The 27,730-nt window shown below is 38.6% G+C and overlaps 1 protein-coding gene across 12 annotated transcripts in view; it reads left to right on the top strand.

Moving 5' to 3' along the window:
- The first annotated feature begins 7,488 nt into the window (after positions 1-7,488).
- LOC132178529 (MADS-box protein JOINTLESS-like) overlaps positions 7,489-27,730 on the top strand; it is a 61,313-nt gene continuing 41,071 nt past the window's right edge. For 9 of the 12 annotated variants that reach the window (XM_088515335.1, XM_088515334.1, XM_088515331.1 and 6 more), the window contains exons 1-2: positions 7,489-7,909; positions 8,324-8,530. In XM_088515335.1, coding sequence (XP_088371461.1) covers positions 8,349-8,530 — 182 coding nt within the window. In that variant the 5' untranslated portion in view covers positions 7,489-7,909; positions 8,324-8,348. The remainder of the gene's footprint in view (positions 7,910-8,323; positions 8,531-27,730) is intronic. The other 3 variants (XM_088515326.1, XM_088515325.1, XM_088515327.1) reach the window with 3 other exon arrangements.

Below are 27,730 nucleotides of genomic sequence, written 5' to 3'. Positions count from 1 at the left end.
TGGCTACTGTGAGCCTAACCGTGATTAATGAGATTTTTTTTTTTTTTTTTTTTGTAGGTGATTAATGAAATTTCTTGCATTGTGCTCCTTTCTCTCTTTTTCTAATTTTCTATAGTAGGGTTGTTGTAAGAGCTTTTTCATACTCACAAAACAAAAATAAATATCAGTACTGTACAATAGTTTTTTGAAGTCTTCTCAACAAATTGAAAGTAGATTAGGATTGCATTTAGTGCTTTGACTTTTGTGGCTCTCCCTTGTTGATTAGGTGCGTAACACATCCAAAATCTTAAATTTCCCTCTTGCAGGCCGAAATAAGATTCAATCTATTTTCACCAAAATTAGGTGTTCCAATTATGTGCAAATCACAGAAAAGTGCCCCCATCTAGCTACTTAGTGAACTACATAAATAGTATTCTAATTTTTTTTTTTCCTGATTAAGGGAGCCACAAATCCCAGAAAAAGTGTTAGAAAGGGAAAATAAATCTGGCTCACCTATTCTTCTAATAGATCACAAAAAGATGAATCCTAGAGCTAAATATTTGGGGCTTCCATTGTTTATCAACCAAAACAAGAAGTCTTTTGAAGAAATTAATGCTAAGATTCTAAATAATGTCGGAATGGAGGGTCAAAACCCTTTTACAAGTATAGTAGTCAGAACTACATTAATAAAATTAGTCACACCTGCATTCCCTAGCTTCACAATGTCAATGTTCTTCTTACCTAAATCATTTTATCATCAAATTTGCTCCATTTTCAGGAGGTTTTGGTGGGGATTTTTAGGGGGGGGGGGGGGGGGGGGAAACACAATCTCATTCCAATGGCTTGGAGTAGAATCTATCTCCAAATTCTATAGGAGGCCTAGGAATGAGATCTATGGTAAGCTAAAATAAAGCATTGCTTGCAAAACTTGAATAGAAATGTTGAAGGGAAAAGGTCTTCATGGGATCAATGCTCTTAAGAACAAATATATTAAGAATTCCAATTTGTTGGCTGGCAAACCTTCTCTACAAGCTTCTTGGTTGTGGAAAGGTGTAATGCTTGATAAATAATTAACCGGTAACTATTCCACAGCATGCCTCCCCGTCGAATAGCACAAGAGATAAGGCCAAAGGATCATCAAGCCCTCATCATAGAGATTACAATGAAAGACTTTTCTAATGTATCAAAATAACTACTATCCATCCACAATATTGACAATACCAGAGCAAAGCTAAGAAACATCATAACATAGTGATAATCATCAAACGTCTGGATGCATGACCAATCATCAAATCAAATACTAAATTATTACAAGCCAAAACTAAAATCACAACCATAGTCCTAAGATAACCGAATCTATCGTGTCCTCAAACGGTTACAATAAAACTGATAGTACTCCCAAGGAAATCCCAATAACGTATCATGTAGAAGACTCTCAAAATCGAGCCACAAATTGCCACTTTAGAGTGGGTCTAACTCCCCAAAAATTAGTTTAGAGAGGCGGTCCAAAGCTAGCCTCATTTCCGGATCTCCAACATCAATCATTTATGGTTTAACAACTATAAAACACAAATGTTTAAGAGGTGGAAAAGATAAAGTGTAAGTCAACGACTTAGTGAGTAAGGATGCACAAGAAACTCATGATATCATATGAATTGAACTTAGTTTGTATATAAAAAGATTGATAAATCATAGGCAATAGTATGCAACATTGTTCCAACAATTATAACTCACGTGGATGTAATATAGATTTAAGATACATGCATGATAATCAAGTGAACATCCCATAGCCGTACTCTATATGATCTACCCGAAATATTAATCCCTTTTCAGGAGGGTTGACGTTATTCCGAGGGACTTATAGTATAACACCGATGCCCTGAATGTTGCCATATATTATCCATCATTAGTAGCTCGACCAGGTTCGACCTAGATGACCCACACTAGTAATGAAGTAAATCTATAGTGACCCCCCAAAGAAACATAGTTATATTGACCACACTATAAACCATTGGTACCAAGGCAATTGTAAACTGTAAATTGTGGACCATAGGGTATATAGCTTATATAATGGTAAGCTCATGGCCTCTATCCGTACATGGAGTGCCATGTCATATGATGCAATTTAGTCATTATCTTTTATATGAATGCATGTTTTCATAAAGAACTTACATGATGTAGTATTCCATTTTTCAAACACCTATTTACACTAAAATGGAGTTGACATTATCACAAAATCATATTTTATTTGAGTTGTAAGCGTGCATGTATGATACATAAAGTAATCATGTTATAAAATAATTACAATAACAAGTATCCGTCTGAGTTTTACTCACATGGGTCGTAAGACTCCTTCAAATAAACTCTCATATATTCATCATCCTCAAAATTTGTGAAATGATCTAATATAAGAAATTAATATAAGCTAAAATACTTTTAAACCTAATCTAGAGACAAAATGGTCATTCTAATTACACATCAAACATTTGTTGGTCTGGCAGAGACTTCCATTTCTAATAGCTAGGTCTTAGCTTAAACTATTCTAAAACAACTTATAGCTCTAATATGCTTCTTAACATTGTCCTAATTACAAATATAACATTCATACGCATTAATGCTAACCCATCTACATCAAACTTCTAACCCATCATGAAACCAGCCAAAAAACAATGTCTAAGCATATATATCAACATTGAATCCCCTGAATATTAAGCTAATCACAAAGGAGTAACTAAATATCACATGGTAATTGAAATCCATTATCCATCTAACCATTAACTATTATTAAACTCATAATACCCAACTTAAAAGCATAAATCTACAAACCTATATATAAATATACCATTATAAAGCTAATATAGAAAATAAACAGAAAGAAAACATGCTCATAACAATATTAGAAACGAGATAATAGTAGGAGATTACCTCTCTTGAAGGTAAACCTCTAGATCCTCACTCTTACTCATTCTATCTCCTCTCTCTCTCTCTCTTTCTCTATCTCTCTCTCTCTCTCTCTCTCTTTGGTTTTCAGAGGTTAGGGACAATGAAATGAGGGTTAAAGATTATAAGGATGAGTTTATACTTGTACCAAATACGAACGAAATGACTGAGATGTCAAATTTTAATTGCATGCAATAGTCATCGAACGTTAGGTTCTCGCATCAAACTTTTGGATGCAAGGGTTGCATCAATTAATTAATGGCCCTCATCGAACGTTCAATGCAACCTAAATCTACTAAGTGCAAAAATATCCCACTTCTCCTAATTAGCACCAACTCCAAACATCCTAAATTGTAATTAGAACACTCTTAACTCTAATTATTGGTCTGGTTGTTACAAAAGGCATCATCAAGGATAATCAACTGGTAAAAACAAGTGTTTGCTATTCAATTGGGGATGGGAAAAAGTAAGCATCTGGTCTACCCTTGGATCGCTTCCTAGGTTTCAAACTAGCTCCCAACCCTTCTTGAAAATTTATTCCTCAAATTAAGGTTTCTTATCTTATAATTCCTAAAAGTAGAAGTTGGGACATCTGATGTAGATCGGCAAGCCTTGTCTAAAGCTTGTTTGGACAGGCCTAAACCCAAGAGCCCCGTCGAAAGTCCTCATCTGGAGACCGTCCGGATGCCTATGTTAGTTTGGTGTTCTTTATGTTTTTGGTCTATGGCCGTCCGAACAGCTTTAAGTTTCGTCTAGACGAGCCATCATGGAATTGCTTTCTTTTAGGGTTTTATGTCAGCTCCCGTTCGGACGACCTTAAGTTCTATTCGGCCAGGTGCCGTAGAAGTTCAATTTCGAGTCTATTTCATATTAATTTTAGGTTTAGGGTTTGGGGGTCTATAAATACATGTTTTATAGACCCTAGAACGCAATTGTTGTTTATGATTGAGTTTTGTTCAATAAGAAGCCTTAGAGTTTAGCGTTCTTCTATTTTTTCTTCAAAACTTAAAGAGCATCTAGCGTTTTAGAGAAGATTTCTTAGACCCTTTGATAGAATCAAGATCTAGAAATACATATCCATTCTTTATTGTTGTTATTTGCTGCAGTCCACGAAGTCACGCTGCATCAGTTGGTGTCAAAGCCCAAGTTACTTTCCATGAATGAGGAGGGGCAACCGTTGTGCAGACATGAACGAAGTGCACATGCGCATGGAGGTGGCGTGTAAGGAGAAACTGGCAATTCGTTTGCAGCACATGGAGGAGAGGTTTGGTGGTATAGCTGTGCAGAAGGGGGAGTGGGTGCGCACTCAATATAGAGTCCCTACCGATCACTTTGCCGACATGGGTGGTCCGAACATTCGTCGTCGTCAACCAAGACCACGGTACGCAGGGTCGGAAGACAAATTTATCGTTGAGAGTGAGCTTGTCAATCATTTTGCAAGGCATAGAGTGCGGAAGGAATTTCCTACGGCACAAGCTCATGCTATTACACAGGATGCAAGCGTCAAGCTCTACACCCCGAACTTCCAAAAGTTACTTGCGACCCAAAAAGCCCCCTACTAAAGAAGAGATAGAAAAATATGACAAAAAGAAGGTGCCTAGAGAGGTGGCAGAAGGGAGGAGTCAATCGGCAATTCTTTGGCAATCACACCTGGAGGAGATGATGGAGACCCTGAGGGGACATATACAGATCCTCACTAACCAAGTAAACAATATGCGTGGTCCTAACCTTCGTCGCTGACAACCAACTCCAAGTTTTTTGGATAGGGACAACGTGGTTATCCTTAGTAGGGTGTGATCTCAACGGCAGAAGGCATGGATGAGGCAGAGATTTCGCAAGAGGCCAACTTGATCGTTATTCGTGATCCTCAATTCTATCTACCAAATCCATATGATGTGGAAGAGGAAGGTGAATCTGTTGATGAGGAGTTCCAGGAATTTGAGGTCATTAATGAGGAGCCCAACCATGATGATGAAAATCTTTCACAAGGATTCGGGGATTAGGATTCTTCACCAATCTATGATGACGATCTTAGCGGTGACGATGAAGATCCTAAGGAAAGACCCTTGCCATCCGACCTAGAGGGAGAGTACGTAGAAGACTGGTTTCCTCCCATTTTTGGCGGCATCTACCCCGAGGAAGATGACCCCTTGGAAGAGGAAGGACCCACGAATGACATCGCAGAGGCAAAGTAAGAAGATGGTTTCCTCCCATGTTTAGTGGCCTCTACGCTGAAGAAGATGACCTATGGGAAGATGAAGGACCCACAGATGGTATCGCAGATTATAATGAGGTTGATGAAGACCTTCCAGGTGAAGTGCCTAATTTTAATGATGAAGAAGTAGGTTATGTTGATTTCCTTGGTGTAAATGATATTTTGTCGAATTCTCTTAACAATGATTGTGATGAGTTTTATGTGGTTGAGGAGAATTACATGTTCACAAGGGAGACAACGACTAACCTATTCTTGAGTATTTTCATGGCATGTGGAAGGGAAAAGATGTGAGGGAAGCACGACAACCCTAACATATTGCAAGGTGGCTTGTGGGGCCTTCAACATAATCATCATAATCTGCCGGTGATTAAGAGCATCACATTTCTTGTGGGGTGCTGCCTTGTCTTGACCTTGAGAATGGGAGAATGGAAAGAGTTGACAGGGCACCCGAAGAACCGTGAAAAGGTCTGTCCAAATTCGATGACAAATTCTCTCTAACCTGGTGAGAATGATGTAGATCGGCACGCCTCATCTGCAACCCATTCGGATGGGCCTAAACTTGAGAGCTATTGTAGAATTGCTTTCTTTTAGGGTTTTATGTTAGCTCCCGTCCGGGCGGCCTTAAGTTTCATCCAGACGGGCGCCGTAGAAGTTCAATAACAAGTCTATTTCGTATTAATGTTAGGTTTAGGGTTTGGGAGGCTATAAATACATGTTTTATAGACCCTAGAACACACTTGTTGTTTATGATTGAGTTTTGTTTAATAAGAAGCCTCAGAGTTTAGCATTCTTCTATTTCTCCTTTAAAACCTATAGAGTATCTAGCGTTTTAGAGAAGATTTCTTAGATAATTTGATAGAATCAAGATTTAGAAATACCTATCTGTTCTTTATTGTTGTTCTTTGTTGCAGCCCACAAAGTCACGCTGCATCAATATCAATAGATTATATCAGCTTGTTTATATTGATTCAGCAAGCCAAATTTAGAATCTTAATCTAAATCATTCACCCACATAAGACACTTGGATATGGACTCCAACACCTTCGGGTCAAATTTCTATCAAGTCTACTTGTAAGTTAGACTTGAATGAAACGCAATTTCAAATGGGCCTCTTCTACCTGAAGAATGGAAAAAAGTTGTTGAATCTCATAATACAACGTAGATTAAAGCATATGCTTTGGATGTAGCTTGGGGTATTCTCCCAATGAGAGAAAATGTTACCAAGTCTATTCAATTGAAAGAAAATGAAGTTTGGTTCTACCTACTTTGTAATAAAAATTTAGAAACTGCGTAGCACCTTTTTTTGGGGTTGTGATATTGCAGAGCCCCAAAATTTAATTAACTAGTAAAAGTTTAAGTACTACTAAATAAGCCCCTTGCCCGCTTCTCCAACTTTTGGACTTATCTATAGTGCACGTAGCTTGTCATCGATAGAATGGTACTCATGTCGTTTGAACACTAGAGTGTTTCAACTTATCCTACATGCATGGCTTAACGCCATAGTATTGTTCGAACAGTTACTTTATATCGTTTAGATGGTAGGGTTTCCTCTATATACCTTATGTGGCTTCCCACCTAACTGTTTGAATGGTTACTTTACATCGTCTGGACGGTAAGGTTTCCCTAAACCCATGTGGCATGCCGTTCGAACAGATTATCCTCACAATTAGAATGATCGTAAACAGGATTCACTAAGTGTTATCTAAACCAATTTTCCAAATTTCTACCTTTATTGTTGTTTCTTATTTATCTCTTAACCCTTATTAACGCGTTCTTAATCACAATTTAGAATGGAGTATTATAAATATTGTAAAGTTTCTCTCTATTAGTACTACTTGAATAAAGTTTATCATTAATGCTTCATATATATTTTTGGTCCTATTTCTTGTAATTGCCCCGTTCTTTATGATTTACAGCGTCATCGTTGTACCCTTTCCTCTTCCCATGTATTTCTCAGAAAAGGAAAAACAAAAAACAAAAGAAAACATCCTGAATGGAGGGTTGTGGGGAACATGATGGGTACGAGGGTACAAACATGTCATAATTTCTGTCTAGTGATGCAGCCTGGCATGTACGGAAAGCAAACCTCACCAAATAAAACAACCAATAAAAATCATGCACTTTAGTAGTATCTAATAAGCCACTAATAAATATATATGCCCATTAAGTTCCCTTCGCAATCTATCACCAAACTTCTGTCCAAAAGTTTCTAAAATTGCAGATAAGCCCTCGGCGTGCCCAAAAAAGGAACCTATGATTTTTCTTTGTTTAGGATTTTCTCCCAAAACATAAAAAGAGAAAAAGTTTTGTTCTGTCTATCTCATTCTCTTTCTCTCTCCCTATCTTAAAACTTTTGGTGGCAGGAGGCCATTGGTGGCCTTTGTATCTGGTTCTGTTTATGGTCCTGTGTGAGGTGTCGACAGACCTACAAGGCTACAAACGACAATAAAGAAAAGTAGACAACTAAGAAATTCAGGCCAATTCCTCTCCCTCCCACCACCCCCTTGCAATTTTCAATATCAATAAGCCCTGATTGGTAGGGTTCATTATTCTTCTTCTTCACCCCCACAGTGTTTCTGCAAACTAGGGTTGGTTAGAGATTCTTGGCTAAATTTGGAAAGTGCGGCTCTTTTTCCTTTTTTATGCAAAACCCATCTTTCTTTTTTCCTTTATTCATACTCTATATTAACATACCACTCTCTCTCTCTCTCCACATTTTCCATTTATAGAAGAATGGAGGAATATCTGCTAAATTAATTGATTGGTGTCGGAAGGGTAGGTTAAATTTTATCTTCTTTTTCTTTTTCTTTTTTTTGGATTTTGGAGAGAGCAAGTGCAGTTTGATTCTTCATTTTTAAAACATCTTTCTTCTATCTGTTATCCTCTCTACAACTCTTTGTGAAAACCTGGTTTCCTCTCACACTTCAATTTTGTGTAAAGGTTGATTATTATTATTATTTATTTTCTGATGTTTTGATTTTCTATATGATTCACATTAAATTAGCTTCTCCCTTTCTATATTTTTCATTAATAGGAGTTTGAATTTGTTCTCTCTGAGATACTGGTTTGATCTGATACTTTGATTGAAACTTTTGTGAAAGATAATTGTTCCTCTTTTCTACAAGTATAGTTTTCTGCATATCAGTTTGTAAAGCCATTTACTGATAATTTGGTTGGTTTGATGTAAAGGGTCGGATCATTTTTTCTCTCAAAAATGACGAGGAGGAAAATCCAGATAAAAAAAATTGACAACACAACTGCAAGGCAGGTGACTTTCTCTAAGAGGAGGAGGGGGCTGTTTAAGAAGGCTCTGGAGCTCTCAACTCTCTGTGATGCTGAAATTGCTCTCATTGTCTTCTCTTCTACTGGAAAGCTCTTTGACTACGCCAGCTCAAGGTTTCTCTCTCTCTCTCTCTCTCTCTCTCTCTCTCACAAACATCTTTCTACTTCGAGAAACATTTAGTTTTTCTACTTATAGTAAAATATGTCATTATTCATGCATTCTCCAATAGTTTTATCATTTCTTGAGAGCGAGATAGAGAATCTGAGAAATCCAACAGATCCTAATCAAAGTGTCTGAAAAAATGTACTAGGATACATCAGATAAAGAAAACAAAAGTACTTCAGGGTCTTTGGTTTCTGCAAAGCACAATTTTCAACTTTCACGCCAGAGAAATAGAGAAGTTAATATCACCTTCAAGGGTTTTATGTGTCGCCGCTACCTATTTGCCAGTTCACTGTATTTTTCTATTTTTGCACTTCCTCCTAGTTTTTCTACTACTGATATGTTAACAGCATTTCTGTAAGGATGTCTTCATAAAATATAGCTTATACCCAAATGAATGATAGGGTGGATTAATTTAGGAACATATTTTGGGATTAAAGCACATGAATTATATGATGCACTGATTTCGGAACATACTTTAGAAGACAAATTGTTATCATGAAGCCACGAAATTGTGCTGTCTTCTTACAGTGTCGTGTGATTTCATTCTCCTCCTCCTAATGTTGACAGCATTTCTACAAAGGATGTCTCCTGTGATTCCATACCCAAATGAATGAAACAATTGATGTACAAGTGCAAAGCATTTAGGAACATACTTTGGGACTGGATTATAACATTTGACTTAGAAGACAAATTGTCATCATAAATTACAGCCACAGAATTGTGTTGTCTTGTTGATATCCTCAGTTTACACATGTCCTATTGCATTGTAATTAGCTTCTTCTTCAGGCTTGATCTTTTTCCTGTTTATATTTTATAGTCATAGCTACATGTTAATATCAACTTGGTATAGTAGACTTGCATTGTGAATGTATGGAGAAAGTTCAAAGTGTCTGCAATGATTAATGAACGAATTAGTTGAGATTATTAATTCTTGATTGAGAAGAAAGAACCACATTATTCCACTTTACTATGAATCATGATGAACCACCAATAACGTAATTAGTAAAATGTACAACAAATGAGTCCAATACTACTTGCAAAATTAAGAATTTCTAAGTTAGTTGTTTAGAATTTTATTGTAGAGCAGAAAATTAAGCTAATCTCCCTCACAATTTACGCTAGATTGGTTCTATGATAGATGCATATCATCACTGTAGGAAAATCCTACGCTAATTGAATGGCATCATCACTAGTATATTATCTTAATTAAGAACAAAGGAACTCCTATTATATCTGCTTTCTGTGTACATTAAGATATCATCAAAGTAAACAATTAAAAATAATCCATAAAAGGTTTAAAGACATGAGTCATAAGGCACATAAAAGTACAAGAACCATTTAAAAGTTTGAATTATGTAATCATGATCCACTGGTTTCCCCCATCTCCAGTCTTGGAAGTGGTATTCTACTCTTCCTCTAGTCTCATTCGAATTTGATGATACCTGCTTCGAAGATCAATCTTGGAAAAAAAAAAAAAAAAATAGTTGTACCATGCATTAATTGGTAAAGAAGATCCTCAAGTTGTAGAATAGGAAACCACAACTTCATATTAACTTTATTCACTGCTCTACTGTCAACACACATGCCAAGAACAATCACTTTTTGACACAAGAAGGGCTGGAACAACAACCCCTTAGCAATAAACTCACTTTTGTCCTCAACAAACCCTTAACAATAAGTTCATCTACTTGCCTATGCTACTCTTTTTTCTCCTAAGGATTCATTGTTTGATCACGTGCACTCTCCATTCTATTAGCCCCTAAAACCACCCTCACTCTATCTTTCACAAAAGAATAAGTATTTTTAATAAAAATAAAAATAAAAAATAAATTTTTTTGCAAAACTCAAAACATGCCTTTTACATGCTACATCATGGAACCCTTTGTAAGCAAGGCTAAAAGACCAAAATAACCCCTTAAAATAACTAAAAATGCATGAAAAAACACTATATAGCTGTCATCAATTTTTGTCGACTTTCGTTTGAATGAGATACAAAATTTGGGCTCCGTTGGAACAGGCTTGAGGACCGTTTGGACAAGATTGTCAAAGCTTGACCTCTAACAACTCGGACACTCCCATGTCAAATGGGGTGGTGTTTGCATGTTTAAATGTAGTCAAATAGTTATCAAATATTCTGATGTTCTTTTGATTTCAATGAGAATGACAAAATTTCTTATCAAAGTGATTTTGTTTAAATTATGGAATGATAGGCTTATTTGCGCTATATATGGCAAGATTTGATCTATATTTGGTAGAATTTATCTCCCCAAGGTTAAATCCAAGCTAGTAATCTAGCACATCTGATTGCGAAAAGACATAGTGTTGTTTAGCCTTTTGAGGATTAGATACTCGAAATGAACGAAAATTACCAGCAAAAGTGACACACATAATACCACAAACTAGCAAATGGGAGATCGTACCTCATGGTAATTGGTTAAGTCGAGAAATTGTATAATTTTCAGATGATAATTAAGAAAAAAGGTTATGCAAAGTGTCATAGTGTAGAATGACCGAAAAGTTAATTAACTGGTAATTAACTTGATGTGGTACAAATGGTCAACTACCACTAATTGTCCGATAGAGTCCGACCTCGGGTAATCCACACAATTAGCGGTGCTATAGGGAGTGACCACAATCCGTACATGGTTGCATAATTGGTCACTTTCAACCATTGGATTAAGGCAAATAGCATTAAAATAAACATGAACCATAAGGTCAAGCCCATGTACTAATATACACATGCTCCATATTCTTTAATCATTTTTCAATGGTAGCCATGTCATACGATGGAATTAATAATTTCTTATCATTGCATGAATTTACAAACCACACAATCAATCATTTAGTTTCTTAAATATTCCATTTGCACAAAACATAGAGCTCACAACATTTTTTCAAAGCATTTCATGTGAGTGTAAGGAGTAGAGATTTTTGGCTGCCAAGAGTTAGCCAAGTGAGAATTTTTTATTTTTTATTTTTATTTATGATTTTTTAATTGAAGAGGAAAGAGGTTACAAGGGGGATTATGGATGATCGAATTTGAGGCATTAGCACTAAATTTGAGGCATTAGCACCAAATTTAGGATGACCGAATCCCTTTAGGGTGATACCATCCCTAAAGGGTTAACCTTCCACTTCTAGGTTTTAGTTTTGAATCCAAAAACGAGTTTTGAGGCATTAAAACCCAAATATTAGATCATGAAAATTTAGCTAACAGAGAAAAAAAAAAAAGAAAAAAAAAAAAGAGAATTTTGATTTCCGTTTATTATTATTATTATTATTATTATTTTATTTTTTAGAGGCAGCCACGCGTTGGACGATGCTTGGGTGCCTCAATTTGGCAGCCGCATAGACAGACTCGAGTGTAAGATATGCAAATTTGATATTAAAATACACATGCAACAGTCGATAAATAGTTTTCATGTGAGCTTTACTCACCTTGGTCATACGGGTTCTCTTGCTACACTTCTTCAAACTCACCAACTTCGTCATTTGTGAAATACCCTAACATTAGAAGGGTCTATTGAGATCAAACCTTAACCCTAGACCTTCAAATGGCCAAATCACACTTTCTGGTTGAGCGGTGGTGATCAATTAGTACTCTTGTAGAGGAGATTGATCACTGAACAATGATTGATCAGCGTTGCTCAGTACTTTATCCTTGCTTGAACAGTGATGAACAATGATCGATCATGACACTAGCCATCTTCATCAATCTCCAAAAAACTCATTTTTAGCTTCGATGACGCCTCTAAAGGCCCTAAAACTCAAAAAGTTCACCCCTTTAACACATCTAACACCTTTAAACCCCTAAATTCGTAACATTTACGCATTAAAACTACAAAGTTAACAACTTTATAAACACACAATCAACAACCACTCAAAAGCTTCAGTGGATAGTCCATATATATCTACCTCTCACATAGCCTACTCTCGGATTAAAACCTACTAGTCTCATATATTCATTCCTTGGGGGTCAAGTAGAAACTAATAAGGAGTAAATCTCCTTTTATTTTCTAGTGCAATAAGGAAAGTAAATCTCCAAGTCCTAGGTCGATTCTAATTCCATACAACTCAGAGTCCAATATGGAAAAGTTCTTAGTATGGAATAAAATAGAATCCTAGTGTAATGACCCCGATGGGCAAATCAATTAATTAGTAATTGACCACATGGTTCATCTCCCAGCTCTATCTCTCGCGAGACAAGACTCAGGGATTTTAACTTTTCTCTTCGAAACGAGAAAATCTCAGCGGAAGACTTTCGAAAACTATAGGAAATAGAGAGCAATAAATTTAACATCCACACAACATGTACCAGAGTAAATATAAATCCTCACAATATAAAGATAACCATCAATGGTACCAATCATTAGACCATCATCAAAATAGGATAACAAACCATAACATAATCTCATAACATTGTTCCAACAAAAGATTAACATATCAAATCCTAGATCTAAGCTTAAGTAGGGCTAACGAGATTATAATCTCGATCATATCATCACGGGTAGTTCCTCCATCCTTCCACATAGACTTCAACCAAATTGGGTTCATGTCCTCAAAAATAACCCGAATCAAGTCCTGAGCTACCACCCAAGTCGGCTCCGACGGCATCCTCTTCTAAGGTAGCTAAACCGCGCAGATATTTGTAATGATAGGGGAAAACATAAATAAAAAGGGGGGTAAATCTAAGACTTAGTGAATATTAACACAAATAATGTCCATGCCAGTTTAGTAATGAACTCCATTTTCATAAGGCAAGAAACAGTTCCATATGACAGTTTTTTTTATCAAAAATGTGGTATAGATATATGATATATGCATATGATATAGAGTGACAGTCATAGTTCAACAATATGGTTTACTTGAGATATTACCCATTCCCAATAGGGTTGGTGTTGTCCCGATGGACCTGTAATACAATGCCGGTGCCCCAGCCATTGTACGCTATCGGACATAACACTAGTGGCATGACCGAGTCCGACCTCGGGTGGCCTACACTGCTAATGATGTCCGTTCTGTAGTAACCTAGCCATTTGGGAATGGCTGCACCAAGTCACAAAACTATTGGATTTAAAGCCCACATAACACTCATACATTTGACCATAAAGCTAACATGTATAGTAAGCCCATGGCCATTATACCGCATATACCAGTGTACCATATTATACGATAAAAATTATGTTGTTCGTATTTTACAAGCATGTTTTTACAAGTCTCACTTTCTTAACATATTCAGCACAATGTTTTTCTCAAAATGCTAGAGTTCATGTGCAGCAAGTATAAATGTGAGAGATGCAAATATGCATGTTTTTGGTACATAAAATAGTTGTGCAGTGCATAGAAAATAACAATGAGCATTATGAGTTAAAACTCATGTGGGCCGTTTAATGTCTCTGAGTATTCCAAATGATTCGGGTTCTCCAAATCTATGAAAAATCTTCTATTAGTCCTATTTCTATCAAAACGACTCTAAAACAAGAAAATAGGAGCTATTGATCTTCTGGTTATAATAAAGTCCCCTGTCACACTCTGGACCATACGTCCGGGATCGGGACCTTACGTCCTCTATGATATCTCGGATCGTACGTCCGGTCGTGAGACCGTACGTCCGCTTCGAGGTTTTTAGGGAGAACCTCATTTTGTCCACTCGTCCTCCTATTCTCTAGAACCAAATTCGAAGACTATCAAAGGACTTCCTAAGGTCTCCTAACTCAAAACAAAGTCTCCAAGCAAACGAAATCATGCTAAGATAAAACAACGCCATTATAACAAGATTTAAAGCATAACTAAAGCTAAAGCTAAACTAACAACTCAAACAACAACTAAGGCAATGTTTATGCAGCATAACAACGTAAAACCGAGCTAGGCTTAAGAGCGTTACCTCCTGGAAGCGAAACTTCAAGAACTTCCCTTCCCTTAGCACCAAATGCTCACAATCTCACAAAACACTCACAAAAGGGTTTCTAGCAGCCTAGGGGGGAGAGAGAGGTGTGAAAAACTAAAGGAGTAGGGGGTATTTATAACTGAGGGGCTCTACCAACTCTCCAGAAAAGCACCGGACGTCCGCCAACCCTAGCGTATGTCCAATACTATTTCCAGAGCGGTCTAAAGGCTACCTCGTACGTCCAGGTATTATCCAAAGGGTATTCCAAAAAGTAGCGTACGTCCGTGTGGTCCTGCGTATGTCCGTGTACTATTTGCAGAGCGTACGTACGGTGGCCCCCCCACATACGTCCGCACTACAAAAAGAAGCGTATGTCCACTAACCCTAGCCTACGTCCGGTTCAAAAGTCCAAATTACCCTTCTAGTGTCCTTAGTGACCCAAAGCCCAAATTATCCCCCTAACTAAGCTACCTAAGCTTAGTTAATTATTTGGGTCACTACATCTTCCCCTCCTTATAAAAATTTCGTCCTTGAAATTTCTAGTCATAATACCAAAATATCAGCACTTAAAAGAGGAGTAAAATGTTACCTTTCGTCCATAGAGTCATCAGTATCGTGCTCAATAGGTTCTTGGGCTATCTTCTCCCATCCATTAACTGGCACTACATCGTCCACAAACATCTGCAAAAAATCACCTTGTAAATCATCATGCGCGTCATACTCAATGTTGCCAGCGCTATACCAATTCTCATCAATCTCAACTCCTAAGTCCATCAGCTTACAGAAAGAGTAATTCCACATTCAGTTTGGGTCGATTGGTATAGGTGCCATAATCTTGTAGTGAAAAGCAACTCTTTCTTAGTCAACTATTCCATTATCCAAAACAGAATTAGGCATACTGTCCAAGTATAATCTTTGAAGAAAAGAGTCATACACAATCATTCAAACAAATGCGAATTGCGACTCCGCATGTCTTACTCTACCTCCCATGATGCTTCCTCGACTCCATGGTTATGCCACAATACTTTAACAATAGGAATCGTCTTGATACGTAGCACTTGCTCCTTCTTATCCACGATCTTCACTAGTTCTTCGACATACGTCAATCCCTCCTGGATTCCTAGTGGCTCGTACTCCACAATCGCGTTGGGATCAACGATGTACTTCCTTAACATTGAGAAGTGAAAAACGTTATGCGTTCCGACCAAATCTGGGGGTAAGGGGACTCGATATGCCACTCCCGATCCTCTGGGTGATTTCAAACGGTCCAATAAATCAAGGACTGAGCTTCCCTTTCTTCCCAAATCGCATCACTCCCCTCATGGGTGATATCTTGAGGAATACAAGATCCCCCACATCAAATTCCAATGGCTGTCTCCGATTATCAGCGTAACTCTTCTGCCGACTCTAAGCTACACTCATCCTTTCCTTGATGATGAGTACATTGTCACGAGTGTCCTAGATCAACTCCAGCCCCAACGTCTGCCTCTCACCGACGTTGTCCCAATACAAGGGTGACTGACACTTATGTCGAGAAAGTGCTTCATAAGGCGGCATTCCAATAGTCGCCTGGTAGCTGTTGTTGTAGGCAAACTCGATCAAAGGTAGATACTAGACCCAATTATCTTTGAAATCCAACACGCAAGCTCGCAACATATCTTCCAAAATCTGGTTAGTTCGCTTCGACTGACCATCTGTTTGCGGATGGAAGGCGATACTAAACTTCAACTCCATCCCCTTCTTGTTCTACAGGCTTTGCCAAAATCTTGAAGTAAAGCGAGAATCTCTATCTGAAATGATCGCCCATGGCACTCCATGCAAACAGACTATATTCTAAACATATAGTTTGGCCAACTTATCCATCAAATCCTTAACTTTCATGGGAATGAAGTGAGCATTCTTTGTGAGACGATCAACTACTACCCAGATGGAATCTTCTCCAGTGGGTGCCATGGGTAACCCCAAAATAAAATCTATAGCAATCTCATTCCACTTCCACTTCGGTATAAGTAAGGGCTTGAGCATTCATGCTGGTCTCTGATGCTTTGCTTTCACTTGTTGACAGGTTGAGCACTGTTCCACAAACCTTGCAATATCCCACTTCATATTGTTCCACCAATATGATCCCTTCACGTCCTGGTACATCTTAGTACCACCAGGATGTATAGTGTACAGGAAACGATGAGCCTCGCTCATTATCTCCTTCCTCAATCCTCCGCTCTTTGGTACACACACTTGCTTAAAATGGGTAAGCAACCCATCATCTTTGAGACAAAACTCCCTTTCATTTCCTTCTTCAAGCAACTGCTTGATCTTAGTGCACTTAGGGTCCTCCAACTGAGCGGCTTGATCCTTGCAAGCAATTCTGACTGAACCATCAGGTTAGCCAGGTGTACGGGTGCACCTTCGTCTACTACTTCCAATCCCATCCCAGCGAACTCCCTGATCAACTGGGGTTGAGAAATCCCAATAACGGCAAGCTCCACCGTTGATTTCCTGCTCAATGCATCTGCCACTACGTTAGCCTGGCCAGGATGATAATTGATCTCACAATCATAATCCTTAATCAGCTTCAACCACCTTCTGTGCCTCATGTTGAGCTCTTTCTGGGTAAAGAAGTACTTCAAGCTCTTGTGGTCACACTTCTCGCCATACAAGTAAGGGTCTCCAAATCTTTAGAACAAACACAACTGCTGCCAACTCCAAGTCGTGTGTAGGATAGTTCTACTCGTAAGTCTTCAGCTGACGTGAAGCATAGGCAATAAGCATAAGCACACACCTTAAACCCTTCTTAGAGGCGTCGCTATACACTACGAAATTGCCAGATCTCATAGGCAATGCCAACACAGGAGTAGTTATCAAGCGTTTCTTCAGCTCCTAAAAACTCTTCTCACACTCGTCCATCCAAACATAGAGAGCATTCTTCTTGGTCAAAGTAGTAAGTGGTGCCGATAGCTTCGAGAAATCCTTAATGAAATGTTGGTAGTAACTAGTGAGTCCTAAGAAACTTCGGATCTCGAACACGCTGATTGGCCTAGTCCACTCCACTACTACCTTTACCTTCTCCGGGTCAACCGCTACACCCTATCCAGAAATCATGTGCCCAAGGAAAGACACGATATCCAGCCAAAACTCGTACTTCTCGAGTTTAGCATAGAGTTGCTCCCCTCGAAGCCTTTCCAATGCTTTCCGTAGATGCTCCTCATGCTCCTCCGGTGTCTTAGAGTAGATCAAAATGTCGTGAATAAAGACCACAGTGAATTGATCCAGATAGTCATGAAATACTCTATTCATCGTGTCCATGAAGACAGCGGGCGCATTAGTTAGTCTGAAATACATAACTAAGAAATCATAATGTCCGTAATGAGTCCTGAAGGTCGTTTTAGGAATGTCCTCTTCCTTCACCCTCACTTGGTGATAGCCTGAGCGCAGATCGATCTTAGAAAACATGCGCTCTCCTTGCAACTGATCCAACAAATCGTCAATCCTTGGCAAAGGATATCTGTTCTTGATCGTCACCTTTTTCAACTCGCGATAGTCGATGCACATCCTCATTGACCCGTCTTTCTTCTTCACGAACAACACCGGCTCTCCCGACGGTGATGAACTAGGGTGGATAAATCCTTTATCTAGAAGCTCTTAAAGCTGTTCCTTTAGCTCTTTCAATTCTGACGGTGCCATCCTATACGGTGCCTTCGATATAGGATTAGTGCCTGGCACGCACTCAATCCCAAACTCCACTTCCTTCAGTGGTGGCAACCCAGAATAGTCTGTTGAAAAGACATCTGGATAATCTCGCACCACAGGAATGTCTTGCAGGCCCTTCTTCCCTTCCTTAACTGGGGTAACGACGAATGCCAAAACGCTTGTCCTCCTCTGAGAATAAGCTTTCGGGCCCGAACAGCCAAAATCGTTGGAGGTAAAGACCTCACTCGCGATCCAATGTACGTCACTTCTCCTTCTCCCCACGGCCTAAGCGTAACTTGCTTCCGAGCGTAGTCGATAAGTGGAAATTGACCCCATGGTTCGTCTCCCAGCCCTATCCCTCAGGGGAAAAGACTCAGAGATTTCAACCTTTCTCGTCAAAAAGTGAAAATCTCAGCGGAAGACTTTCGAAAACTATAAGAAATAAAGAGCAATAAATTTAACATTCACACAACATGTACTAGAGTAAATATAAATCCTCATAATATAAAGTAACCATCAACGGTACTCGTCATCAGACCGTTATCAAAATAGGATTACAAACCATAACATAATGTCATAACATTGTTCCAACAAAAGATCAACATATCAAATCCTAGATCTAAGCTTAAGTATGGCTAACGAGATTAAAATATCATCGATCATATCATCACGAGCAGTTCCTCCATCCTTCCACATAGACTTCAACCAAACCGGGTCCATGTCCTAAAAAATGATCCGAATCAAGTCCTGAACTATCATCCAAGTCGGCTCCGAAGGTATCCTCTTCTAGGGTAGCTAAACTGCGCAGATATTCATAATGATAGGGGAAAACATAAATAAAAAGGGCGATAAGTCTAAGAATTAGTGAATATTAATGCAAATAATGCCCATGCCAGTTTAGTAATGAACTCCATTTTCATAAGGCAAGAAACAGTTCCATATGATAGTTTTTATCAAGAATGTGGTATAGATATATGATATATGCATATGATATAGAGTGACAGTCATGGTTCAACTGTATGGTCTACTCGAGATATTACCCATTTTCAGCAGGGTTGGTGTTGTCCCGAGGGACTTGTAATATAATGCCAGTGCCCCAGCCATTGTACACTATCATACATAACACTAGTGGCACGACCAAGTCCGACCTCAGGTGGCCCACACTGTTAATGATGTTTATTCTGTAGTAACCTAGCCATTTGGAAATGGTTGCAGGTCACAAAATCATTGGATCCAAAGCCCACATAACACTCATACATTTGACCATAAAGCTAACATTTATAGTAAGCCCATGGCCATTATACCGCACATACCGGTGTACCATTTCATATGATGCAAATTATCTTGTCTATATTTTACATGCATGCTTTTACAAGTCTCATTTTCTTAACATATTCAGCACAACATTTTTCGCAAAATGCTAGAGTTCATGTGCAGCAACTATAAATGTGAGAGTTGCAAATATGCATGTTTTTGGTACACAAAATAGTCGTGGAGTGCATAGAAAATAACAATGAGCATTATGTGAGTTAAAATCACCTGGGCCGTATAACGTCTCCGAGTATTCCAAATGATCTGGGTTCTCCAAATCTGTGGAAAACCTTCTATTAGTCCTATTTTTATCAAAACGAGTCTAAAAAAAAAAAAAAATAGGAGCTATCGGACGGTTGGTTAAAGTAAAGTCCACTATCACACTCTGGACCGTATGTCGGGGATCAGGACCGTACGTCCTCTGTGATATCTTGGACCGTACGTCCGCTTCGAGGTTTTCATGGAGAACCTCATTTTGTCCACTCGTCCTCCTATTCTTCATAACCAAATTCTAAGGCTATCAAAGGACTTCCTAAGGTCTCCTAACTCAAAACAACGTTTCCAAGTAAACAAAATCTTGCTAAGTCAAGACAACACCATTCTAACAAGATTTAAAGCATAACTAAAGCTAAAGCTAAACTAACAACTCAAACAACAACTAAGACAATGTTTAAGCAGCATAACGATGTAAAATCCAGCAAGGCTTAAGGGCGTAACCTCCTTGAAGCAAAACTTTAAGAACTTCCCTTCTGTTAGCACCAAACGCTCACAATCTCACAAAACACTCACAAAAGGGTTTCTTGCAGCCTGGTGGCGAGAGAGAGGTGAAAAACTGAAGGGGTAGGGGGTATTTATAGCTGAGGGGCTCTACCAACTCTCCAAAAAAGCAGTGGACATCCGCCAACCCTAGCGTACGTCTGGTACTATTTCTAGAGGGGTCCAAAGCCTGCCTCATACATTCAGGTATTATCCAAAGGGTATTCCAAAAAGTAGCGTACGTCTGTGTGGTCCTGTGTACGTCTGTGTACTATTTGCAGAGTGTATGTACGGTGGTCCCCCCACATACGTCCGCACTACAAAAAGAAGCGTACATCCACTAACCCTAGCGTACGTCCGGTCCAAAAGTCCAGATTACCCTTCTAGTGTCCTAAGTGACCCAAAGCCCAAATTATCCCCATAACTAAGCTACCTAAGCTTAGTTAATTATTTGGGTCACTACACCTAGTCCTAGTCAAATTAGGTCTTCTATTTTTCTATGTAACTATTCTTCTATTTAAAGGAGAAACTATCAATAAACAAGTATGAGTTGAATATTATTTTAAGTTACAGTATACTGTGTTTTTGAGGTCATGTCTCCCTCGAAGAGTCATCGGAGGTTACAGCTCTCTCGAACAAGCCAATCTATCCCTTTCCATGCTTTGTTATTAGTTGGATCGCATCAAGTGGTATCAAAGCTTGGGTGGAGGTTTGCTTTCCCTATAATGAAACCACTCAAAACTTCTTAAATTGTGCTATGCTATGTGTTACATTGAAATTTTGGGTTACTTGTGATTTTGGGTTCTAGTGAAACTATGGGTACGTGAGACCAAAGAGGTGTGCGCTACATGGGATTTCCAAATCATTGGTGGAGACAACTATAGAAGTTCAAAGCAATTGCATCAATTTCTACCAAGCTACCAAGCTTTACGCAATACTGCACCTTGCTCCATTCTCTCGAAGCTTTTTAGTAACCGCAACGTCCAACAACAACTTGGGGTCTAACCACAATTTTCTCCAAGCCACACGGTGTCCACACTGCTTACATGGATTTTTCTGTGACTCGACATCCCGTTACAAGACAATTTTTGCACAATCAGCAACAAGAAGAGATGGACGACCGAGTGACCTAGCTCAAACAATTCGTGCAATCTTTATCTAAGGGTTAAGATCAAATTTTAACCCGATTGAAAGAACTCTTTGAGGAGCTATCTGTCCAAAAGAAGTTTCGAGGTGAAGAAGGTGAAATGTCGCAGGCAAAAAATCGTGAGACTGAGGGAGAAAACTCTCACATCAACATTGGAGAACGGCCACAACCCTTTACTTACCGACATGTCAAATTGGATTTTCCCAGGTTCAATGGAGAAGACCCAACCATTTGGGTTTGTAGAGCTGAACAATTTTTCAGGTTCCATAGGATTCAAGAAGAAGAAAAGACACCAATAGCTTCTTTTCACCTAGAAGGAGAAGCATAGTTGTGGTACCAAATTTTGCGTGAGAAGAGTGGGAGATAACTTGGGTAGAATTTAAGGAGGGCTTATTTGTTCGCTTTGAGCCAAATCAGTTCTATGGTCCATTTGGGGAATTGACAAAATTGCAACAAGAATGGAGTATCAAGGATTACCAAGACAAATTTGTATCCTTACTCTCCAAATTAGGTATGTTATCCCCAATTCAACAAGTAAGTGGTTTTGTTAGCAGGGTGGAAGAATCCATAAAAGCAAAGGTACTAGCAAGTATGCCGAATAATCTCTCTTCAACTATTAGTTTGGCAAGAGTCTATGAAGGTAGGAATGAAGCCTTAAAGAGGACAGCCTCAAATGAATTGTAGGAACCATAGAATAACCATCTCCAACCGTGACTAGCTTTGCCCATCAAGAAATTAATGGCTGACGAATTACGAAAGAAGCGGGAAAAAGGGCCATGTTTCAAATGCGATGATAATACAGCCCGGGTCATCGCTGCAAACATCTCTTTGTGATAGATGTGTGTTTAGGGGAGTATGATGATGGAGCTGAAGAGGGCAAAGAATACATCTTGCAGCAATTTCGGCCTTTAGGACAAGGGCTTATTAGGGGAGGGAAATGATATATTCATTACTTAGGGGTAAAGTAGAAACTAATAAGGAGTAAATCTCCATTTATTTTCTACATTTACTTTCTAGTCTAATAAGGAATATATTTTCCAAGTGCATTAAGGAGAGTAAATCTCCAAGTCCTAGGTCGATTCCGATTCTATACAAATCAGAGTCCAATATGGAAAGGTCTTAGTATGGAATAAAATAGAATCTTGGTCCTAGTCAAAATAGGTCTTCTATAACTATTCTTCTATTTAAAGGAGAAACTATCAATAAACAACTATGAGTTGAATATTATTTTAGAATACAGTTTACTGTGTTTTGGAGGTCAATGCTCTCTCGAAGTATTCATTAGAGGCTATGGCTCCCTCGAACGAACCGATCCATCCCTTTCCATGTCTGATTAAAACAACAAACAACCTAAAGCTAAGGCTTTTCTTAAATGCTTTCTCATTATTTTATTAAACAATGCTTAAAACACTTAAAATGAACTTAACACACAACTAACTATGGGAAAGACAATGAATAATAGCAAGAGATTACAAGGCTAGAACAAGAATTTTTACGTCGTGGCGCTTTGATATCACAAAATTTACCTCGAAATTACAACCTCTCTCTCTCTCTCTCTCTCTCCCTCCTAAGCCCTCTAAAACCGTAGCTGACCAAATGGTTGTCAGGGTTGGCCTAAGAGTGAATTTATAGCCTAAGCATTGCGTCCGCAAGTCTTGGACGTATTTAAATCGCAAACCGGCTTACATGATCGATCACTAGAATTTCTGGCACTTGTTGAACGATCACTCTGGGCTGATTGATCACCTGGTCAAATGAGGCCTATTTTTCCTATTTTTCATGCCTAACTTTGTTTCTTATTAACCCTTAAGTCATAATTAAGGATTTCTTAACCTTAGTTTAGACTGGGCTGTTATATATGAGAAGCTAAATTTACACACACTAGAATTCACAACTCTTCTATAAATCCTATAAAACTCTAAAAATTATAGGGAATAGGGGAAAATTACTCTCAAGGATAACATCAATTAGGAGGGCAAGTTGTCCTTATTATCCTTAAATAGAAGTTAGGGATGTAACCTTGAAAGAAAAATTTCAAAACTAGCCTATAATTTAAAGAATTCAAACTCACTCAAGCTAATTATTGTATGAGTCTTGAGCAAAGTTTTTGTTCTGCGATTAATTGCAATGTCACTCGAGCAAAATTTGAGCAAATCATCAAGGGAACTTTATATTTGTCTCCCTTAGCATCTTGGTTGAGCAACTATCGAGCGACACTAGAGCAAAAATTTTATTGCAATTTTGCTCGAGTGACTTTCGAGCGAGAGTTAAGCAAACTCTTGCGTAGTTGCAAAATCACAAGTACCCTCTTCTAAAGTATTCTTCCTCTACTAAAAGCCCACCATGTAGCTATGGGCAACTTGGTATACTTCATCCACATAGATTTGGAGAGAATTTGTCCACGAATTCACATCTTTGTCTGAAGAATCGCCACCAAAAGGAACTAGGTGTTTGACATTAAAAGCTTCATATTTTCTTATATGACTCAAAAGCTTTAACTTGTCGGCATTATGGTTAATCGTATCAATGATTTCCAGTGGAGCAATCTTCCCTGTAGCTAGCTTGGTATACTATCCCACTAGAAATTAATCCTTGGTCAACACAGCCCACATCAAATTCTATCGTCCAATGCTTCTTATCCGCACTCAGCTTAGACTTAAGAGAGGAATCTTACAGATGCTAGATAGTGGCCTTATGAACCTTTTGGATCTGATAAATTAAATCTTTTGCTTTGGCACTAACTTGCTTGATATTTTAAGATTTAGGATTTGCATGAAAAGAGAACAGAAGAAGAGGGTCAATATTCACATAGCCTCCTTCCTCTCACACTATATATACTGTAACTTTGAAAACAAAGACCAAAATACCCATATAACATATTAACCCTAATACTTTCCTCTAACACTCCCCCTCAAGCTAGAGCATATATATCATATGAGCCCAACTTGGAATAGATAAACTCTAACTTCTTTCGACACAAGGATTTTGTAAACATATTAGCTAGCTAGTCTCCAGACTTCACGAATGGTGCAAATATATCTCTATTGAGTATCTTCTCTTGAACAAAGTGACAATCGACCTCAATATGCTTTGTTTTTTCATGAAAGACAGATTTAGACGCAATATGTATAGCATCTTGATTATCACAAAATAACGGGAATGGAAAGGGAGTGGCAAATCCAATCTCCTGGAGAAAATGTTGTAACCACATCAATTCACTAGCAGTATTAGACATTGCCCTGTATTCTGCCTCAGTGTTCGACCATGCCACCACCGTCTGTTTCTTACTTTTCCAAGTCACCAGATTACTATCCAAGAATGTACAATATCCTGAAGTAGATTGCCTATTTGAGGGAGAACTTGCGCAATCTGCATCAGTAAACCCTTCTACCCGGAGGTGTCCATATGGTCTATATAATATCCCAAGGCCAGGAGCTCTTTTCAAATATCGAATAATATGAGTTACAGCTTCCCAATGTGAAACCCTAGGAGCCTCCAAGAATTGACTAACAACGCTAACTGCATATGAGATGTTTGGCCTAGTAATAGTAAGATAATTCAACTTTCCAACTAAATGACGATACTTACTAGGATCTTCAAATAATTCTCCTTCATCCTTTAGTAATTTCTGAATAGGATCCATTGGAATGTCAATAGGACGAGCACCCAAAAGACTTGTCTCTTCTAACAAATCAAGTACATATTTTCTTTGAGATAAATTGATACATGTTCGGGATCTGGCAACTTCAATCCCCCAGAAATATCTTAGTTTTCCCAAATCTTTTGTATGAAACTTCTGCTATAAAAACAGTTTTAATCGAGCAATGCCTCCTAAATCATCACATGTAGTAATTACAATGTCATCCACATATACCACAAGAAGAGTGTAGCCAGCACTTGTATGCAAGTGAAATTTTGAATGATCTGTCTGACAGCGCTGAAGACCAAACTCCATAACTACCTTAGAGAACTTCCCAAACCATGCCCGTGGAGATTGCTTGAGACCATACAAAGCCTTTTTTAGCTTAAAAACACAACTCCGATACTCCCCCTTGAGCAACAAACCTAGGTGGTTACTCCATATAAACTTCCTCATGTAAAACTCCATGTAAAAAGGCATTTTTGACATCCAACTGAAATAAGGGCCAATCAAGATTAGCAGCCAAAGAAATAAGAATATGAACGGAAGAGATTTTAGCAACCGGAGAAAACGTCTCATCATAATCAATACCATATGTTTGTGTATAACCCTTAGCAACCAACGAGCTTTCAACCGTTAAACAGATCCATCAAGATTAAACTTAACTGTGTATACCCATTTGCCACTGTAGTTTTGTATATTGGACAGAATAGAATAATGGAATAGAGGAGGCTGTCAATCTTGACCTCGCCACACTCCCCTCATACTGTATATATGTATAAACCAACATAGAGTACAAAGACCAAAATACCCATACAATATATTTTTCTAACACTCCCCCTCAAGCTTGAGCATATATATCATATAAGTCCAGCTTGGAACAAATAAACTCTGACTGCTTTCGGCACAAGGGTTTTGTAAACATATCAGCTAACTGATCTCTAGACTTCACGGACGGTGTAGAGATATCGCCATTGAGTATCTTATCTCGAACAAAGTGAAAATCAACCTCAATATGCTTGGTTCTTTCGTGAAAGACAAAGTTAGATGCAATATGTATTGCAGCTTGATTATCACAAAATAATGGGATAGGAGTAGGAGCGGCAAATCCGATCTCTTGGAGAAAGCGTTGTAACCATGTCAATTCACTAGTAGTGTTAGACATTGCCCTGTATTATGCCTCAGCACTGGACCGTGCCACTACCGTCTGTTTCTTGCTTTTCCAAGTTACTAGATTACCACCCAAGAAAGTACAATATCCTGTAGTAGATCGCCTATCTGAGGGAGAACCAACCTAATCTGCATCAATAAACCGTTCTACCCGAAGGTGTCCATTCGGTCTATACAATATCCCAAGGCCAAGAGCTCTTTTCAAATATCGAATAATACGAGTAATAGCTTGCCAATGTGAAACCCTAGGAGCCTCCAAAAACTGACTGACAACACCAACCGCATATGAGATGTCTGGTCTAGTAATTGTCAGGTAATTCAACTTTCCAACTAAACAATGATGCCTACCAGGATCTTCAAACAATTCCCCTTCATCTTTTACTAATTTCTTATTAGGATCCATTGGAGTGTCAACAGTCAACAGGATGAGCACCCAGAAGACCCGTCTCTTCTAACAAATCAAGTACATATTTTCTTTGGGATAAATTGATACCTGTTTGGGATCTAGCAACTTCAATCCCAAAAAAATATCTTAGTTTTCCCAAATCTTTTGTCTGAAACTTCTGTTGTAAAAACAATTTCAAATGAGCAATTCCTCCTGAATTATTACTTGTAATCACGATGTCATCCACATGTACCACAAGGAGAATATGACCAGCACTTGTATGCAAGTGAAATACTGAATGATCTGTCTGACATTGCTAAAGATCAAACTCCATAACTGCCGCTGAGAACTTCCCAAACCATGCCTGTGAAGATTGCTTGAGACCGTACAAAGCCTTTTTTAATTTACAGACACAACCCTGATACTCCCCTTGAGCAGTAAACCCAGGTGGTTGCTCCATATAAACTTCCTCATGCAAATCCCTATGTAAATAGGCATTTTTGACATCCAATTGAAATAAGGGCCAAGCGAAATTAGCAGCCAAAGAAATAAGAATATGGACGGAGAGATTTTGGCAACTGGAGAAAATGTCTCATCATAATCAATACCATATGTCTGTGTATAACCCTTAGCAACCAAACGAGCTTTCAACCGTTCAACTGAACCATAAGGATTAAACTTAACCATGTAAACCCATTTGCAACCAATAGGCTTCTTAGCAGGTGGTAATCGAACAAGCTCCCACATACCATTTTGATGCAAGGCCTTCATTTCTAATTCCATAGCTTGCCTCCAACCAGAGTCAGATAAAGCATCATGCATTGTCTTTAGGGTGGAAACAGTAGAAAGATAGGAAATAAAGCAAGAATAGGAAAGAGACAAAGAACTAATAGATACAAACTGACTGATAGGATGTGCAGTAGTGCAAGAACGAGTACCTTTCCTTAGGGCAATGGGCAAGGAATCAGATGCAGGTGACAGCAGATCCGAAGATGGGATGGATGATGGTGGAAGTGCAGGAGCTAATGGACGTGGCCTACGTGTATAAGCCTGGAGAGGAGCAGAAGTGCATGGAGGCAACACGATAGACTCAGAGAGATATGGAACAGGCAAAGGAACAGACGTGACATTGGGCTCAAGGGTAGACGCTTCGAAAGACACATCA

Source organism: Corylus avellana, chromosome 4, assembly GCF_965113065.1.
Source record: "Corylus avellana chromosome 4, dhCorAvel1.hap1.2, whole genome shotgun sequence".
Lineage (NCBI taxonomy): Eukaryota > Viridiplantae > Streptophyta > Magnoliopsida > Fagales > Betulaceae > Corylus > Corylus avellana.
The sequence above is the reverse complement of the archived record's forward strand: the minus strand, read 5'-3'. Positions and strand labels throughout refer to the sequence as shown.